The sequence below is a fragment of the Leptosomus discolor genome, chromosome 8, assembly GCF_034619465.1.
Source record: "Leptosomus discolor isolate bLepDis1 chromosome 8, bLepDis1.hap2, whole genome shotgun sequence".
Taxonomy (NCBI): Eukaryota; Metazoa; Chordata; class Aves; order Leptosomiformes; family Leptosomidae; genus Leptosomus; species Leptosomus discolor.
This window is the reverse complement of record NC_141398.1, coordinates 38,708,361-38,726,856: the sequence shown is the minus strand read 5'-3', so window position 1 is coordinate 38,726,856 and position 18,496 is coordinate 38,708,361. Positions and strand designations below refer to the sequence as shown.

General features: G+C 59.9%; 4 protein-coding genes across 4 annotated transcripts in view; 2 read left to right on the top strand and 2 right to left on the bottom strand.

The window, feature by feature from the left end:
* The window catches only part of CNGB1 (cyclic nucleotide gated channel subunit beta 1), a 39,575-nt gene extending 37,779 nt beyond the window's left edge, over positions 1-1,796 (bottom strand). Inside the window, exons 1-3 of the mRNA XM_086468803.1 lie at positions 1,740-1,796; positions 1,197-1,305; positions 1,003-1,072 (exon numbers count right to left, since the gene is read on the bottom strand). Coding sequence (XP_086324929.1) covers positions 1,003-1,072; positions 1,197-1,305; positions 1,740-1,796 — 236 coding nt within the window. The remainder of the gene's footprint in view (positions 1-1,002; positions 1,073-1,196; positions 1,306-1,739) is intronic.
* A 19-nt stretch (positions 1,797-1,815) lies between these two features.
* ZNF319 (zinc finger protein 319) lies at positions 1,816-3,628 on the bottom strand. Its single transcript, XM_009947130.2, has one exon. It carries the CDS (start codon positions 3,626-3,628, stop codon positions 1,967-1,969), a length of 1,662 nt encoding a protein of 553 aa, XP_009945432.1. The 3' UTR covers positions 1,816-1,966.
* Positions 3,629-6,388: 2,760 nt separating this feature from the next.
* USB1 (U6 snRNA biogenesis phosphodiesterase 1) lies at positions 6,389-11,402 on the top strand. The gene is made up of 7 exons (XM_086469079.1): positions 6,389-6,495; positions 6,618-6,769; positions 6,957-7,140; positions 7,638-7,691; positions 8,860-8,965; positions 9,810-9,893; positions 10,187-11,402. The coding sequence occupies exons 1-7, from the start codon at positions 6,389-6,391 to the stop codon at positions 10,289-10,291; spliced, it is 792 nt and encodes a 263-aa protein (XP_086325205.1). The 3' UTR covers positions 10,292-11,402.
* Positions 11,403-12,728: 1,326 nt separating this feature from the next.
* MMP15 (matrix metallopeptidase 15) lies at positions 12,729-18,112 on the top strand. Its single transcript, XM_086468923.1, has 10 exons — positions 12,729-12,857; positions 14,226-14,374; positions 14,555-14,677; positions 14,788-15,095; positions 15,330-15,491; positions 15,605-15,828; positions 15,975-16,113; positions 16,363-16,513; positions 16,633-16,748; positions 17,003-18,112. The coding sequence occupies exons 1-10, from the start codon at positions 12,729-12,731 to the stop codon at positions 17,449-17,451; spliced, it is 1,950 nt and encodes a 649-aa protein (XP_086325049.1). The 3' UTR covers positions 17,452-18,112.
* The last annotated feature ends 384 nt before the right edge of the window (positions 18,113-18,496 follow it).

Here is an 18,496-nt window from a genome sequence, read left to right as displayed (position 1 = left end):
ACAGAAAACCCAGTAGGAAGTTCTACATCTTTGAGGCAACATGAAGGAAGATAACCATCGGTCCCTCTTCCTTGGGCAGCAGAGAACAAGGTCTGCTTTAACCTCCCTAAAGCTGCATATGAAGACTCAGCCCCAGGGTCAGACCTGTCATCGAGCTGTCCCAGCCCCTGAAAATGCATCCCATTCCCCCTCATGGTGCTGGAAACAAAAGCTTTTCTCCACCTTTCAGGTGAGCATCCCCTACCAGCAAAGCCCAACTCTCTGTAAGGTTAATCTGCCTATACATGGACATTTATTAAACTTGTCCTAACCACCTGCGCAGCACATGGGCAACTTAGTGGCCGCTGTTCACTAATTACAGCTCATCACAACACTCCCACTTCATTTGAAGGCCAGCCAAGATCACCGAGGCTGGCAGGGACCTCTTGAGATCATCTAGTTCAACCCCCTGCTCGCGCAGGGTCAGCTACAGCAGGTTGTCCGCAACCATGTCCAGTCAGGGCTTGAATATCTCCACAGATAGATATTTAACATCTTAATATCTCCAAAGCTGGAGAAGAGAAGGCTGGTGGGCAACCTACTAAGCATACCTTCAACCTCCATGGCATCTAACTGGCATGTAATGGGTCTCTTGGTCATGAGAAGCAAGCAAAATCCTGCAGAGGAAAACACCCAAGGCTGCATCAACCTTGCTAGGGGAAATTTATTTTTAAGTGATGTTTACAAGAACTGTGCAAAACCTGAAAAATACAGAAGAGGTAAAGAAAGAGTAAAGGGGTAAAACAGGACTCCCGCAAGAGGGGAAAAAAAAAAACGCTCCTCCTCTACCCACTGCTAACCTTGCCCTCCCCATGGAGCTGAGCCCACAGCCAGAAGGATTCTCCTGGCTCACTCCGGTTCCCCCCAGCAAATCAGACACCAAGTCCCTGGCGCATGGCGTGGGCTACCACCAGCAATGGTAAAATCTCCGAAGTCTTAGGTTATTAGTAGTGTTCACCTCACCCTTTAGTGTTCCAGCTGCTGGGACGGCCCTTTGCCTGACCCCCCTGGAGGTACGCTAATGGCCCAAGTGCTGCAAAGAGGGAAGGGGCCTGGGGGCTGGAGGTGAGTCTTGGCAGGAAAGCTGGGTCCCTCAGGAAGCAGCTCTTAAAATGCCAGGCTCTCAGCCAGGAGCAGGGCACGGTGGCTCTCCTCACCACGCTCTGTGGCAGCGGTGCAGCGCTTGCTACTCTTCCCTGTGGTGCTGGCAGGGACGGCGGGCGGGCAGGCTCGCTCAGAACCCTTGCAGAGTGTGACAGCCAGCGACTGCAAAAGCAGCAATGCCAAAGTGCTTTTTGGAGCTGTGGAGCCCCATGGCTTTTCCCTTTCTACACTCTAGAAAGAGGGAGAGCAGGGGAGGTCGGGACAGTCACTCAACGCTAATGACCTGAAACAGTCCTCTCAACTGAGCTTGGACCAAGAAAGTTGGGGAGATCCCAGCAGCAGAAACCTGCTACTTCCTCGCCGAGCAGTGCATCCTGGGAGAAGGCGGGGCTGGCTCTGCCTTGCTCCCGAGTCCTCTCCTGGAGGAGAGCTACCCAGCCCTTCCCACCAGGCAAGGCAGGGGAAAGAGGCCACACACGAAGGGGCTGGTGCCCGCAGTGGGCAGCTGAGCTCTCAGCGCTGGAACTGCAGGTACAACATGAGCTACAGTCCAGGGGACGCCAGGCAGCTAACTGGCATCATTTCCTTCTCCCCACCTCCCTCCTTTCCTCTCCACCCTTCGAGCTTTTCACGTTGTCCGTCGCCCCTGCCATACAGGCAGTGTATCAAGCACAGAGGCCAGAGGAAAGTTTACCTGCCCACCCATCATACCTCCCCTTTCCCCCAAGCTCCCTGGACGCCATCTACAACTGAGGAGAGGGAAGGGGAGGCCGAGGCTCAGGAGCGTCACATGCAAGCTGAAAGCCGCCAAGAGGCAGGAGGCTCACGGCAAGCAGGCAGCCACCTGGTAGGCGCCCTCGGCCGTGTGCTGGACACTGTGCTCCTGCAGCAGGCCCAAGTCCAGAAACCGTTCCCCGCACCACATGCACTTGTACTGCTGCTCCCGGGCGTGCACACTGTGGTGCTTGTTGAGGTGCTCGCGCTGCTTGAAGGCCTTCTCACAGGAGGGGCACTTGTAGGGCTTCTCACCCGTGTGCACGCGCCGGTGGCGCTGCAGGTCCGAGGCATACTTGAACCGCTTTTCACAGTCGGGGCACTTGAGGGGCTTCTCGCGGGCCGGGTCGCAGCGGTGCTGCACGAACTCGGAGGAGGAGAAGAAACGTCTCTCACAGAGCGTGCACTTGAGCGGCTTCTCGGTGCAGTGGGCCAGCTGGTGCTTCTGCAGAGCGGAGGCCCGCTTGTAGGACTTGTTGCACACCGCGCACTTGAAGGGCCGCTCCGCGTTCTGCACGCACTTGTGCCGCAGCAGCTCTGAGGACTGGTTGAAGCCTTTCTGGCACACGTTGCACTTGAAGAGGTTTTCTATGCCGTGCACGTGCTGGTGGTACACCAAGTGCGAGGGCTGCACAAAGCCCTTCTCGCACAGGTTGCACTTGAAGGGCTCCTCAGCCTTGTGCGTGCGGCGATGGCGCATGAGCGCGTACTGCTGCTTGAAGCTCATCTGGCAGAGGTCACACTTGAAGGGCCGCTCCTCGCTGTGTGTGCGCTCATGCTGCCGCAGGTCTGAGGGACGCTTGAAGGCCTTCTGGCATTCGCCACAGCGGAAGGGCCGCTCCCCGCTGGGCGTGCAGGGGTGCTGCAGCAACTCCGACGACTCCTTGAAGTGCAGCTCGCAGACGTTGCACTTGAAGAGGTGCTCCCCTGAGTGTGCGTACATGTGGCGCACCAGGTGGGAGCGGTGCTTGAAGGTCTTCTCGCACACCGTGCACTTGTAGGGCCGCTCCGAGCTGTGCGTCCGTTTGTGGTGCACCAGGTGGGATGACTGGCTGAAGCTCTTGTCACACAGCGTGCACTTGTATGGCTTCTCACCCGTGTGGATGCGCTCATGCCGGGACAGCTCTGAGAGGTGCTTGAAGGTTTTCTGACAGATGGAGCAGCTGTAGGGCTTCTCTGAGGGGTCGAGAGGCTGCGAATGCTCTGCCTCGGGAGGCTTGTAGGTCTTCTCACAGATAGAGCACTTCATGGCATTGCCATTGTGGACATTGTGGTGCTGTGCCAGCGAGGTCAGGAGGGAGAAGCCCATCTTGCAGACGCCACATACAAAGGGCTTCTGCTCCACCTGGATGCACTGGTGTTCGAGGAGGTCGGTGGCCTGGTGGAAGATCTTCAGGCACTGGGTACACTGGAAAGAGCGGTCATGGCCTGGCAAGCACTGGTGCTCATGGGGGTTGGAGAGGTGAGCGAGGTCGTGGCCACACACACCACATTTGTGGGACGGCTCTCCAGCCTGGATGGGGGCGTGCTGGTGGTGCTGCAGACCAGGGTCCGGCTGGAGCAGGATGCCGTAGACGGCACAGCCCAAGGGGTTGTCAGCAGTGCTAGGTGGGATGGAGTGCTCTGGGAGGGCGGCTGCCCCAGCGTGGTGCTGCTGCGGTGGTGGCGGCTGCTGTGGTTGCTGCTGTTGCTGCTGCCAGCTTTCTGACATGCTTGGGAAAAAAACCCAGGATTTTAGCAGTGACAGCTTCAGCTTCTCAGTTGAAAAGGTTCAAGTAAAAACAAAAATCGAAAGAATCCAAGATCCTGATCCCCTGAAGTCGAGGACATAAAATCCTGCCCGCAGCCAGGATCTCGGGAAGCAAAGAGACTCCACAGCCTCCTCCTTAGGTCAGCACAAGTTCTTTGTGGAGTGATTTGGTTTGGCTTTTTTCTTTTTTGGACAAAAGAACAGGAGGCAGAAGCAATTGCCTTGAAGACAAGAGGAGGCCCTTCTCCGTGCTGGCTGCAATGTGCTCACATTTGGGAAGGGCAAGGGAGGCAGCCCAGGGAGCAGCTCTCTCTGCAAGGAAGAAGACAGCTCATGTCAGGTCTCAGAGGAAAGATGGGCAACTCTCTAAGTCAACCTCCCCTCACAGCTCACTTCGAAAACTCTCCTGCATCCCTGCAAAACTACCAGGAACCCAGTGTGGGAGCGCTAACCAGAATGCGAGCCCCCTTTGCTGCTGTGTGAAGGGCCTGGGACAAGGCGTGCTCAGCCCAGAAAGGGTTGGGCAGCCAGGCACGCATTTCGTGCTCTCACGAGAAGCAGCACAACTGCCCAGGTCCCAGTCAGCTCAGCCGCTACCTGAACACTGTCAGTTGCTGGATATTGCAGCCCTGCTGGGGGCACGGGCTGAGAACAAGAGTCTCTGCACGGGCTGAAGTACACCAAGTGCTGTGCAATCAAGAAGCTAATGGGTTAGATTTTACAGATATCACGGCAAATCCCAACCTGATCCCATCCCAGCTGAAACCCCCCTGGTGAAGCAGTTCTACTCCTTCTGCAGCTCAGGTATCGGGCACGTACCCCCAAAGGGATGCATGTAAGAGATTTCCCTCTCTCCAGGCAGCACCTGTAGACTAGGAAGAGCCAGAGAGCTCAGGGGAAGGTTTGCCCATAACATTATCCTATCCGTAGACAAAACACAGAACCCACAGGTATCGCGCACAGCACTCTCTGTGAAGATAAAGGAAGTGTTAAAGCAATGGCTCAGCTGAACCTCCTACCAAACCACTGAATAAAAGCACATCAGAGCCAAAAAACCTACACCAGAGGTGCTGCCTGGCCTTACTATAGAGCATCACAGAGGTTTTGCTCACCAAAAAGTTCCAGCCTTTCCAGAGATGTCCAGTAAAACCTGGCATGAACTCAGAGAAGAGTAGAAACCACCAGCAAGCAGCAGATAGCAGCCGTACTGACACACCTCAAGAGAGAGGAAGGGTTCAGGCCTCGGCGAGAAGCAGCAGCTAGGGCTGCTGGGCCACGAGCCCCTAACCCCGCAGGAGCACCTCTGTTTCTGCATCAAACCGCCTGCCCTCACCTGGGGTAAGTAAGACCTTGGTCTTCCAGGAAAGTGTCTGTTGTATTGAAAACTAAGTAATAAGAGAAACCCGCTTTCCCAGCATCCCCACCTCCCCCAGTGCTCAGCTGGGACCTGATCATGGCCCACAGCTGGTGTAGCGCTGGACCACGCTTCTGCCTGTGGGGACACTGTATTACTTTGTCCCCCGGCACAATTTTGTGCAGTAAAACACCCAAAGGTGCCATCGTGGCCCTGCTGGTACGCAGGATCTCCTCTTTCTCCTGACATAGCTCACCTTGACTGTTAACATGAAGGGAGCGCTCGCAGTTACGATACCTAGCACCCGAGCTCGACGGGATACAAAACTTCAGCGCAGACCAGCCGCCACCTTCCCCCACAGGCATTAACCACCGGCAACAGCACCCCAGACCATGCAGCCTAACAGGGAGGGAAAGCTTGCGTCCCCCCACCACAGGGAAGAATAAGAAATACCAACCTTGGCTTACCGAGGGCTCTGCACGGGTACCCGAGTCAGCACCAGCTCCGAGCCTAACTCATCCCTCCGTGGGAGGTGGGAAGAGACAACCATTTAAGGAGAGAAGAGGGGAAAGCAGAGGTACTTTCAAACTGGGGAAGCGGCTCACAGCACGGCCTGCTCCGGCATGGTCCGGTCCGCCTCCCCCTGGCTCCCCGCTCTCCGGGCCTCCCACAGCCGGGCTGAGGCCGCCTCAGGGAGAGGCGCGGCGGGGCCGCGGGACGCGGGGGCGGCCGGGGAGATCGGAGGCCAGCCGCCGCCGCCGCAGCCCGCGGCGAGGCCCGTCCCGCCGCTCGCCTCTCCCCATGGGACGGCTCCTCCGGCCCCGCCGGCCTGTGCACAAACGCGGTGGCGGCGCCCCAAGGCCTTCACCGCCGCCGCCGCGCCGGGAGGCCCCGCGGTGGCGTGGGGGGGGTCCCTGCCCGGCCGGGGCCGCCCCCGCCCCGGCGAGGCCCACACAAAGGGCGGCAGCGGTGGCCGGGCCCCTCACCTGCGGCGGGAGGCCCCTGTCAGCCCGCTTGCCGCCGGCGGGGCCACGGCCTGCCCGCTCTGCCCGAGCCCCGCGCTGGCGTGGCGGCGGGAGCCAGGAGGAAGGGAAGGGGACGCCGGTGCCGGAGGCGGGCGGGCGGCGGCCGCGGGGTGCGGGAGGGAGGGAGGGAGAGAGGGAGCGGAGCAGAGCGGGCCGTCCGCGGCGGAGGAGGAGGCGGGGCGGGCCGGGCCGCGGCGGCTGCCCCCTGCCGGACCGCGCCGACAACAGCGCCCCCGCCGCCGCCCGCCGACACCGGCATCGCCGCGGCGGGGCCTGGCGGGCGCGGCACTGCCAGCAGCGTCCCGGAAGGGCCCGGCGGGCGCAGGCGAGGCCGGGCCGGCCATGAGGGGCGCGCTGGTGGGGTACAGCAGCTCGGAGGAGGAGGAGGAGGAGGAGGAACAGGAAGGGGGGTGCCAAGGCCGCGGCACTCAATGGCCCCCCCCGGCCAGGTGGGCGCGGCGGGGGGCGGCAGGAAGGGCCCTTCGCGCGGGGGTCGGCGGGAGCGAGCGGGGCCGGGTGAGGAACGCCGGCCTTCCTCCTCATTCTCCTCCTCCCCCCCGGGTCTCTGCAGCGCCGGCCGCCCCCGTCTGCCCGTCCCCGCCGGCCTGCCGGGCGATCCGGAGCCGGAGGAGGCCGTTAGCGACGACAGCTCCCGGCACGGCGGCCGCGTCCGCGGCTTCCCCCACGAGCGGGGCAGCTGGGCCACGCACGTCTACCTGCCCTGTAGGTAACCGCGTCCCGGGAAAGCACCGGGAAGGGCGGGCGGGACGGGGCCCAGCCGGGTGAGGCCCGACGAGCCCCCGCCGGTTCACGGCGGGGACGAGAGGCCTAGGGCACCCGCCTGGCCCCCGTGAGGATCCTCGCCTGATGCTCCGGGGAGGACCCTGGCTCTGACCGTGCTGCCCTGCAGACAGAGCCCAGGAGGAATTCCTGGAGCTGCTGGAGCTCCTGGTCTCCCACGCTCGCACCTACGTCTCCTCAGTGGCTGCCATGGAGGAGTTCCACCTCAGCCTCTCGCAGTGCGTGGTGCTGCGCTACCACTGGATAGACCCCTTCGTCCGCTCCCTCAAGGAGCATCTGGCCACCTTCCACAGGTAGGGACAGAGGAGCCCCGGGAGAGCAGTCCTTACACCCTGTCCTCTCCCTCGGGGTCTGTGTTTCACCAGTGCCCACACCCTAAGTCGTTGCTGGAAGCTAGTGCTGCACCTGTAGAGCTCTGGGGAGTTTTCCTCCCTGCCTCGGGATCCAGCACCAGCCAAGTCAGGTCTCAGCTTTCAAGGACGAGGCCAGAGCTGTGCCATCCTCTAAACCATGGATGGTTTTGTTGCTCGCATCTGGCTCGGGCACCTGCTGAGCAGCAGCTGCTTCAGGGCTTCAGTCGCCATCCAGGCCTTGGAGGGCTTTGAACTGGGGGGAATGGATTAATTTGAGCCCAGAAAGGTTCTGGTTGCACCGATTTGGTCTGACTGCGGCATACATTTGCCTTTATCTTTCCACAGCCCGGTAGAAATCCTCTCCCCTCCCCATCTTCTGCTTTTTTCCTTTCCTCTTGTTTGTCCCACCAGCTGAAATAGGATATTTCTTGTTTCAGGTTCTTCTGTGTGGCCGACCAAGTGAAGGTGTACACCAACCAGAACAAAACCAGGTGAGCGGGCAGTGGGGCAGCCTGCCTGCGCAGGAAGAAGGCTGGGCAAGGTGCTGGGCGGGATGGGAAGCATCACCCTGCCTGTCCCACGGTGACCAGCGTGAGCTATGTGACAGGGCAGTACATGATCATGTTGTCTCTAGAGGTTCCACACCTTTCCCCAGCCACTTGCACAAATTTTTAGTTTCAGTGCTGATTCTCTGCAAGCCCTTGGTCTCATAAGCAGTGGCTGAACTTCAGGTTGCACGATTTCAGGCTTCTGAAGAGAGGAGGTGTGTTCACAACGTGACCTGAGGCAGGCCTTTCTGCTAGGTTAGATTCGTGCTACGGTTTCACAGCAGCTAAAGGAGGCAGCTGCCTTCACTGCCACCCTCCACCTGGTTTGTTCTGTGGTTTCACAAACCCTTGTGAGCAGCCTGGGGTGAGCAGAGCTGGGGGCCACCTCTTTTGGCAGTGGTGCCAGTCCTGAAGTTGTGGCGCAGGTCTTCCAAGAGCTGGAGAGAAATGGCTTAGACTGTGCTAATTCTCCTGCGTGTCATCTCAGAAGCCTGATTCCAATTGAATGCAATTAAGCAGTTTCAGTGTCAAAGCAAAGGTGATTAAAATTGTGAGAAGTTGCTGAATGTAGCAGGAATGGCAGCCCACAATAGTCATGGGTGGAACGAGGCAGATCCTGGCTGAGACTTTGTCTTCCCCTCCTCTCCTGGAGTCTGGAAAGCATCATCCAGACGGTCCTTGAGGAGGTGCCTCTGTCACGTCTCTCCAGCTCAGTGCTTTCTGTTCCCGCTTCCTCTCCCACTGTAAAACCCCTCTGGCAACTTCCGCTTTTTGAGTGCGGCTCCTGCGCGGCACAGTGCTCTGCTGAAATACCCATTGAGGGCGTCCTTTGCCTGGAAAATGAGTTCTCATGTCCCAAAAGGTGCTGAGTCTATCCAGTAAATCCACATGATACATCATCCAGTCCTGTTTCTCCCTGCTACCACATCTATTTCTGTTTTTCTTCAGAATATGTTCAATGTCCTTGAATGGTTAAACCTGGCATGCCTCAAATTATCTTTTGTGAGGGGCTAGGGAATTTGCCTGGTAGGAACACAGGGCTAAGTATGCTTACGGCTGTGCTTTTTGTAGCATGACAGGGTGCTTGCTGTCTCTCCTTGTCTTTCTTTAGGACCTTTATTGGCTTGGAGGTCTCCACTGGGCATTTCCAGCTGCTGGAGCTGGTCTCGGAGGTGGACAGAGTTCTGGAGGAATTTGACCTTCCCACATTCTACAAGGTGAGGGTTCTCCCATGTACTTCCCTGCCAGTCCTGCTGGTTTCCTGCGAGAGGTCCTTGAAATGTTAACCCCAAATAAACAGGAGCAGGGAGGTTAGACTCTGAAAAGGTCTCCTCTGGGCCAGTTGGTGATACTCGTACTTAACGCCCTGAATCTTGCTGAGAATGGGACTAGTGCAAGTCTGTGACTTCTGTATTGCATCCTGTGCAGGAGAGTGAGGCTGTTAACTGTCTGGTGGCCTCCTGAGAATCTGGTTTCTGGGGCAAAGGGCCAGAGTGTACGTTGCGGTCGCTGCCCTGCTGTGCGTGGAAGCAGGGTTGTCCTAGGATGGAATGGTCTTAGAGTGAGCACTGTGGGACTGCGGGCAATGCGTATGCCTCTTCCGTGGGCAGTTTCCTGCAGCATCGTTCCGGCCTCTTTGCTTGGGGGACAGTTTTTGGATTTTGAAGGGCCAAACCCTGATTTCTCTGCCTCCAGAGCTCAGCAGGGGGCTCTTGTGGGTTATTCAGAAGTGACCCACCTACTACTCCAGGACTGTTTGTGAGAGGTTCTCTCTGCAGTTGGAAAAGCCTCTGCAGAGTTGAGCACGGGGAGGCTGGGAACCAAGCAGCCTTACCTACTGGTGTCCAAAAAGGCTGGGGAGCCCAGTACTCATCTTGCCTCCAGCACTTTCCATGTCAGTTCTGCAACTGCTGAGCTGGCAGAGGGGGCTCCCAGCTTTGGGATCCTCCTACCTCTGCAATCCCAGGCAGGGCAGCACCACATCAGATCTCCCACTGCGGCTCCATGCGTTGAGCAAAGCCGCTTTTAGCCCTCACGATCTGATGCCTGTTTTGTCTTCAGGACCCGTCGTTCCACATCAGCTTGGCCTGGTGCGTCGGAGACCTGTCTGGCAGGCTGGAAGGGCAGTGTCTGCGGGAGCTCCAGGTGCGTCCCCACACAGTGTGGAGAGCAGGGGAAGAGCAGCGCTGGTGTCCAGCCACATCTCCCTGACAAGGGTGGAGAGTGGGAAATTATCTTCACTGAGCAAGACAGACTTTACTGGGTTGAAAAAAGAGAAGCTTTTGGGGGAAGCGTGAGTTAAATTACCCTCCAGAGGGAAGTCGGAGGCTTCCAGCCGCAAACAGCCTCAGCTCTGACTTGATTCAGAGAGGGAGCTGCCAGTTCCCTCCTCTGGCAGAGCCTCCTTCTTGGTACTGACTCCTGTATCTGTTTTCCAGGACATTGTGGATGGATTTGAGGACTCAGTGCTCCTGCTGCGTGTCCAATGGGAGGAAATCCGCTGCAAGTCTGGGAACAAGTACTTCTCCTTCCCCCTGAGGTAGGGGCCAGTGGGGCTTTGTGTTTCAGAGCCTTGAAGACCCTGATGTTCAACCAAGGACTTCTCCAGCACAGTTCTGTGCACCATGGGCTGTCACGCAGCTCCCACGCTCTTCTTGCCTGCTCAGCATCTCTGGGGTGTTTGTGGCCTCAAGTCAGGCTACTTCCAAGTTGGAGTTGCTGGCTGAGGAAATGTGTGTTTGTAGCAGATTTCATCCTCGCTGCTGTATGTGCTGCAGTCAGCACCAGTGGTTCCAGCCATCCCATGGTTGCTAATTTTGCTGATTTAAAAAAAAAAAACAAAAACACAAAAAAAACCCACAAAAAAAACCCTCTATAAAAGCCATAGAAGGCTTATGGGAAGGAGGAAGAAGGCAGCAGGGGAAGCTGTTGCTAAAGGGAGAGTGTCTTGCACGGTTGGAAATAGCACTGCCTGATTGTCCGGAGGCTCTGAGCATGCTTTGAGTAGCAAGAGGCAAGGACCTGGAGCTGGACTGTCTTGCCAGAGCACCTCCCGACTGTAAGCCAGCTGGGACAAGTTCCTGGGTCGTGTTCTGCATCCCTTTCACACCGCTGCTGCCTCTATAGCGTAATTTCAGTATCTGATCCCTTTGCCAAACAGCAAAAGATGAAATCTGGAGGGGAGAGGTTGGAAACCCCTTGTGTTTTGGTACTCAAGGCTGGGCCTAAAAGAAGAGCTTTGGTTTAAAATCGTGCTTGCCATAAGCCCAGGACTTTTTTGGTGGGCAGCTTCCCCCAAGAAGCTTGCTGCTGTGTGTGGGCAAGCCCAAGAGAGGGCAGTGTCAGCTTTTGTCTGAGCTGGAAGGGCAGTGCCCACGGGTGAGTCAAGGGGTGGCAGCTCCTGCCCAGGCCCCATGCTTTGTCCCTCTGGAAACAGCACCCCGGTGCTGTGATAGCCCTGGGGGCAGCGGGCTAGACTTTGTTCCTTGGGAGAAGCTCCTTTTTCAATCCTTTTGTCCCTGTGGGGAGGTCGGCTGCAGCTCTTAGGTATTCGGAGCAGGACGGCAACGTGCTGCCCTGAATCTTTCATTCCACATCTGATGAAAGACTCCGGGACTTCTGAGCAGTAAAAATCTGTTTCCTCATGTCATGAAATTGTTTGCATGGTGTATTTCAGCCATTCCCTTTCAGACATGCCCAGCTCCCACAGGCTTCAGATGAGGCGATGCATGCAAGTGCTTCTGTGAGCTCAGTGCTGCACTGCCTGTCCTTGCACACGAGAGAGCCTGGGGACTTTGTGGCCGTGGGAGCATCTCAGCACAGGTCGTGGTGTCTGCCAACACCCATGTGATAGCTGAGTTTCAAAATCCTTCACGAAATTCTGTTAAGTCTGCAGCCAGTTCGTTTCTGGGATGGGGATCTGCGTGGTAAGGCGTGTGAGTACACCCCGCGTTTTCTTCTGGGGAAGGAAAACCAAACAAAGACAGATATATTTAGCCCCTGGGGACTTCCAGTGAAACTGGCTCCGGCAGGACCGGTTTCTCTGTGGTCTGAGCCCAGCAGAGCCAGGTTAATGCTCAACCAGTGGCCCCGCTCCCTCCCCAGCGGGGCCTGGCTTGGCTCATCGCCCTCTTTTGTAACTCTGGCGGGTGTCAGGGACCCCACTTCTGGCAGCAGAGATGGGGGATGGAGCTGGGCTCGGTGGCAGCGCCACGGGGACAAAGTCCGGGGATGGGTGGCTGCTGGCGCAGCTCGAAATGGTGGGTGTGAGTGGGCAGGTGCGGCAGGCTGGGCGTGCGCGGGGACAGGTGGGGCCTGGTCTGCATGGGACACATGTGAGCGGCTGCAGGGCTGCACCGTAGCTGTGCACACGCGTGTGAGCGGCTGTAGGGCTGCAGGGCTGGGCCGTGGCTGTGCACACGCGTGTGAGTGGCTATAGATAGGGCTGCGTGGTGGGGCCGGGCCGTGTCCCTGTCCGTGCACACGCGTGTGAGCAGGTGTCGCGGGGGGGGTGGTGGTGTGAGGGCGCGCATGGCCCCGCCCCTCGTCGCCGTAGCCCCGCCCCTCGTCGCTGCAGCCCCGCCTCCTCGGCCCGACCCCGCCCGCTCCCCGCCGAGCCGCGCCGTCGCCGGCGCTCCCGCGTCCCTCAGCCGCGCTCCGCGTCGCTCCGCTGCTCCCGGCGGGCAGGGCAGGGCAGGGGAGCCGAGCCGAGCCGAGCCGAGCCGAGCCGAGCCGAGCCGCGCCGCAGTGGCCGCCCATGTGCAGTGCGCCGCCGGCCTGATCCCCCACACAAAGGCGGGACGGGAGGCGACGGGCCGCGCCTGGCAGCGCCGCCCATGCACCGTGCTCAGACCCCCGCGGCGGCTCGGCCCGGGGCCATGAGGGAGGTGTAGCTCCGCCACCGCCGCGCTCGGCCCGGCCCAGCGGGGCCCCGGGGGCAGCCGCGAACCGGCGACGACGGCGGCGGCGGCGGGGCCCGGTATGGCAGGAGGTGGCGGCGCCCCCTGCCGGGCGGGCGGGGCGCTGCGGGCGGGCGGCCTTCCCCCGCTGTTACTGGTGCTGCTGGTGCTGCTGGTGGGGGCGGCGAAGGGCGAGGAAATCAACGCGGAGGTGAGCGGGGGGAGAGGGGCGGCGAAGGGCCGGGGGGGTCCCCGGGACACCCCGCCTGCACCTGCGGCTGCGGGGCCTTCGGGCCGTGCCCCGCGCCCCGAGGGCCCGCCAGCCGCAGGTGCAGGCGGCGGAGCGGGGAGGGGGGAGGGGGGGAGGGGGGTGTGTGTCGGGGCGGTGGGGGAGAGAGGGAGGGCTTCGTGCCCGTGCGGGGCCGCGGCGGGGGAGGGGGTGAAAGGGCCTTTGAGAAAGTCTGTGCTCTGCCACCCTGCCCGGGGCGGGGGAGAAGAGATGAATAGGAGATGGAAAATTGGTTCAACGTTAAAGCGTTTTGTAGGAGGTTGGGGGAAAGGAGAAAAATTGGGGGAAATGGGAAAAATTAGGGGGGAAAAATTGGGGGAGGGAGAAAAATTGGGGGAAAGGAGGAAAATTGGGGGAAAAGGAGGAAAATTGGGGGAAATGAAAGATTGGGGGAAAGGAGAAAAATTGGAGGAAAAGGAAAAACCTGGGGAAAAGGAAAAAAAATAGGGAAAAGAAGAAAATTGGGGGAAAAGAAAAAAAATGGAAAAGGGAAAAAATTAGGGGAAAAAGAGAAAAGTTGGGAAAAAGGAGAAAAACGGAAGAAAGTGGGAAAAAGGAAAAGGTGGAGAAAAAGAAATTGGGAAAAATAAGAACATTGGGAAAAAGGAATTTAGAAAAAAGGAAAAAGTTTCAAATGTGAAAAATTGAAAGGAAGAAAAAATTAAAAAATCAAAAGGAAAAAATAACTAAAAAACAAAAGGAAAAAAATAAGCCACAAAAGCTAAAAGTAGTAATAAAAAGAAAAATTAAAGAGAAAGTGGTTAAAGAAGAGCGGCAGAGGCGAGTGAAGAAAGGAAGGGCCCTGGTGCCCCAGCACCCCCAGCCGCCGCTGGGCACCCCGGGGGGCTGCCGGCCCTCGGACAGAAGCCCCTTTGTAGGTGCGGCCGGGGCGGGGGTCCCGGGGGGTTGGGGGGGTGGCTTGGCCCCACATCCCCCCTGGGGGCCCAGGGGCAGCCTGCGAGCAGGCTGCACCCTGCCACCTGCCCTCTCCCTGGGGCTGGGGGGGCTGCCGGTACCCCAAGATTGAGCATCCCCCTGTTTTGTGGGGCAGAGCCCTGCTCCTGCCTGTGCCGCCCACGTGCCCCATCTCACCCATGCCACCTGCCTGGCTGCGGCACTTGCCCCCGGCAGCTGGTACAGCTGCCCCGTGTGGGGGGCTGGGGCTGGGGGGTAGCGGGCCAGATCCTGCCCCGATGGCCTCTCGGAGAGCTGTGTCTCCCCGGGGAGCTGCGCGTCCCCTCATCCGGCTGCTCCCCACCTGCAGCCTTACACTCAGCTCTCCCGGCGCAGGCATGGCTGCGGCTCTATGGCTACCTGCCGCAGCCCAGCCGGCAGATGTCCACCATGCGCTCGGCCCAGACCTTCTCCTCAGCCCTCGCCGAGATGCAGAAGTTTTATGGCATCACCGTCACTGGCGTCCTGGACGAGGAGACCAAGGCGTGAGTTTCTCTGTGTACTCTTGCTGTAGCAGAAGGCAGCTCTGCTCCTTGGTGCTTTGGCTCTGCCTGCACCTGGAAATGTGGGTGCTGTCTCCCCTTTTGGGGGCTGCACCCACAACACCTTCCTTGCCATTCCCTGGCCGTGGTGGGCTGAGCCCTGGCTCGATGCCTTCCTGGCAGGTGGATGAAACGTCCCCGCTGCGGGGTCCCGGACCAGTTTGGGGTGCAGATGAAGTCCAACATGCGGCGGAAGCGGTATGCGCTGACGGGGCGGCGCTGGAGCCAGAGCCATCTCACCTTCAGGTACCCCAACATCTCCAGGGCTTCCCACCCCCCAGCCCATGGAGAGCCATGGACCCCCTCAGGGAGCAAGCGCTGTCCCAGGCCAGCCCCAGTGAGCTCTGTACCCTCAGCATCCAGAACTACACGGAGAAGCTGGGTCGGTACCACTCGTACGAGGCTGTCCGCCGAGCTTTCCAGGTGTGGGAGCAAGCCACGCCACTGGTTTTCTGGGAGGTGCCCTACGAGGACATCCGGCAGAAGCGGAAGAAAGAGGCTGACATCATGGTGCTCTTCGCCTCCGGCTTCCATGGAGACAGCTCCCCCTTCGATGGTGTCGGGGGGTTTTTGGCTCACGCCTATTTTCCCGGCCCTGGCATGGGAGGGGACACTCATTTCGACTCAGATGAGCCCTGGACACTGGAGAACACAGATGTGTCTGGTGAGTTGAGGGCTGAGGAGGTGGTGGAGGTAACCAGGGGAGCCTGGTGGGCCCCTGGGTTTGAGGGCAGGGGGATGCACTGGTGCAGGCAGGAGTGGCAGGGAGAGCAGCTCCACCGTGGGCAATACAGGCAGCTCCTGCCGGAGCAGCCTCGTGGCAGGGTGTTAGGGCCAAGGACATGCCCCGTGTGCTGTGCCCTCCACCCCGTCTTGCTGATGGTGCCTTTCCCTGCAGGGAACAACCTTTTCTTGGTGGCCGTGCATGAGCTGGGGCACTCGCTGGGCTTGGAGCACTCCAGCAACCCCAGCGCTATCATGGCCCCCTTCTACCAGTGGATGGACACAGAGAACTTCCACTTGCCCGAGGATGACCTCAAGGGCATCCAGCAGCTGTACGGTGAGAAGCTGGGTGCGGGATCAGCCCAGAGATGGGCACACGTGTGGGGAAACTGAGGCACAGGCACTGCTGGTCTGCATCACCCCATCCCTCCTGTCGCCCGCCTGATCCAGGTACCGCTGACGGGCACCCTCAGCCCACCAAGCCTTTGCCCACCGTGACACCCCACAGACCTGGCAGGCCAGACCAGAGACCCCCTAAACTGCCCCCTCCAGGGAAGCCGGAGCGACCCGCCAAGCCTGGCAGCCCAGACCGACCTGACCAGTACAGCCCTGACATCTGCGACGGGAACTTTGACACAGTGGCGGTGCTGCGTGGGGAGATGTTTGTATTCAAGGTACCCACTGGTGGGACCTGCTTCTGCTCTTTCCTTGGGGATGTGGTGGGTCCATGGGTCAGAGGGCCCTCCCGGCGGGATGTCTGGCACGGGGACTGTGCCCCTGTGTCCCCCACATCCTCTGCCAACACCCCTTTTCCCACAAGGGCCGGTGGTTCTGGAGGGTCCGACACAACCGGGTGCTGGACAACTACCCCATGCCCATTGGGCACTTCTGGCGGGGCCTCCCCGGGGACATTGACGCCGCCTATGAGAGGCATGATGGGAGGTTCGTCTTCTTTAAAGGTGAGCAGGGAAGCTGGGTGGGAGGGCTGAGGCAGGGGGGGACCCCAGTGTCTTCCCCCTGCCTCAAGCTGCTGAGAGCTGGTTGGCTTCATCCCATGCTGATCCACCTCCCCAGCTGGAGCTGCTGCCTGATCCCAAAGGGACACGGCTGCCACAGGTGTCGCACCCCCGTCCCTATCCATGTGTGCACATGCTGCAGCAGCTGGGCATTGCCGCCTCATCCCCCTTCTCCATCTTCTTGCCCTCCAGGTGACCGGTACTGGCTTTTCCGAGAAGCCAACCTGGAGCCTGGGTACCCGCAGCCTCTGGTCACCTATGGGCAGGGCCTCCCCTACGACAGCATCGACACGGCCGTCTGGTGGGAGCCCACAGGGCACACCTTCTTCTTCCGTGGGGACAGGTGAGTGTCTCAGGGGTCCTCCTCCCTGCTCTGCCACCTCCTGGCCCAAGGCAGGGGTGGGCATGGTGGGCAGCGGAGACCCACGTGCTCCTCACCTGCTCACCACCCCTCTCCCCCAGATACTGGCGCTTTAACGAGGACACTCGCTTGGTGGACCCCGGGTACCCAAAGCCCATCTCTGTCTGGGCGGGCATCCCTGCCTCACCCAAGGGTGCCTTCCTCAGCCCAGATGCCTGTAAGTAGAGGAGGAGAAGAGGGGTGGGCGGCAGGGAGGGGAGCAGAGGAGATGAGATCACCCTTCTGGTGGCCTGGCCACACAGGATGGAGGCTGGGAGGGTGCCCGGGAGTCAGCAGTGAAGCCCTTTCTGAAGGGTTTCACTGGTCCCAGAGCAAAACCTGCTGTCCTGGACATCTGCAGGGATGCCCAGGTTGTGGGGTGCCTTGCACCTGCCCGCTTACCCCTCACCTCCATCTTCTTCCTCACCACAGCCTCCACCTACTTCTACAGAGGCACAAAGTACTGGAAATTCAACAACGAGCGGCTCAAGACAGAGCCGGGTTATCCCAAATCCGTCCTACGGGACTTCATGGGCTGTCACACGGAGCTGGTCCCAGACCACCATCCCCGCTGGCCTGATGGGGACCAACCCCCTTTCAACCCTGATGGGGATGGTCAGGCTGAAGGCGAGGAGGAGGAAGAGGAGGAGGAGGAAGATGAGGAGGATTACAGCAAGGGCGGTCACCAGCCGGGCGGAGACGTGGACGTTGTGGTGCAGATCGATGAGTACACGCGCACCATGAGCGTCATCATGGTGCTGGTGCTGCTGGTGCTGCTGCTCTGCATCCTCGGCCTCATCTATGTCATTGTCCAGATGCAGAGGAAGGGCACGCCCCGAATGCTCTTATACTGCAAGCGTTCCTTGCAGGAGTGGGTCTGACCCTGGCTCCCTCCCCAAACCACCCCTGCCACCATGGTGCTAACGATGGACCTGACCTCCCCCTTCTCTTGTCCCTCCCCATGGCCTCAGCCCTTCTGCCCCATTGTTGCTTGATGCCTCCAGCCTCAGAAAAGAGGGGGTTGCCCACTGCACCCCCAGCCCCTCCAGAGCAGCTGGGCTGGGCCGGGAGATGGTCATGGGGGGGGCTGGAGGGCATCCAGGCCCTGCCTGCTCCCCAGAACCTGCCCACCCCCGGCCGTCACCCTCAGGTTGCCACCCATCATGTTGCACCCACCTCTGCTAAGGGGTCCCAGCAGGCTCCCTTCCTCCTGCCTGAACCCGCTGCGGCTGTGCCTGTTCTGCGTGAGGTGGTGAGAGGGCTGGGGGCTGCTCACAAGTGCTACAAGCTGGCAGGTCTCAGCTGCCAGCACCTGCAACGGCAGGGATGCGCAAGAGGAAGAGGGGGCCGAGCTCATGGCCGTGTTTGCTGTGAACCGTGGGGATACGGGGATGTAGTGCCTGAAGAGAGTAGGATGGGGGAAGACGCCACCTTTGCAACCCCCACCCTGTGGGCCGAAGCCCTGGAGACATGCAGTGCCGTGGGCAGGGCGATGGGCACGACCGCCTTGTATGTGCATTAAACGGGTCGGGTGTGTGGAGAGCCGTGGTGCCATCCTTTCTGCTGCAGGATGGGGACAGCGCCCGAGGTTTGGCAGATTTTGTGGTATTGCCATGGGGTGCCACCCTGCCTGGTACCCACAGGGGCTGGGTGACATGCTGGGGGATGTGGGGAAGGGGTTGGCATGGCTGGCGATGTCCCTGCAGCAGCCCCCACTTTGGGGCTACCATTTGGGGGGGGGGGGTGTCAGTGAAAGCAGCCCACCCACCCCCCGGCAGTGGACAGAGCCGCCTTTCACCAGCTCCCACGGCAGCGGCAGCGTCCTCACCGGGAACACAGCGTGCCTTGTTCTCCCCTGGCCGGCACCACGCTCCAGCCCCGGGGTGGCCACCTCCCTTCCCCAGGCAGAGGCCAGTGGCTGCGGCA

Bases quoted from the DNA above. Each gene is read 5' to 3' on its own strand.
- ZNF319 (XM_009947130.2), bottom strand. From the start codon at position 3,628: ATGTCAGAAAGCTGGCAGCAGCAACAGCAGCAACCACAGCAGCCGCCA.
- USB1 (XM_086469079.1), top strand. From the start codon at position 6,389: ATGAGGGGCGCGCTGGTGGGGTACAGCAGCTCGGAGGAGGAGGAGGAG. The intron at 6,770-6,956 runs GTAGGTAACCGC...GCTGCCCTGCAG, and splicing joins CACGCACGTCTACCTGCCCT to ACAGAGCCCAGGAGGAATTC. The intron at 7,692-8,859 runs GTGAGCGGGCAG...GTCTTTCTTTAG, and splicing joins ACCAACCAGAACAAAACCAG to GACCTTTATTGGCTTGGAGG.
- MMP15 (XM_086468923.1), top strand. From the start codon at position 12,729: ATGGCAGGAGGTGGCGGCGCCCCCTGCCGGGCGGGCGGGGCGCTGCGG. The intron at 16,114-16,362 runs GTGAGCAGGGAA...CTTGCCCTCCAG, and splicing joins GAGGTTCGTCTTCTTTAAAG to GTGACCGGTACTGGCTTTTC. The intron at 16,749-17,002 runs GTAAGTAGAGGA...TCCTCACCACAG, and splicing joins CTTCCTCAGCCCAGATGCCT to CCTCCACCTACTTCTACAGA.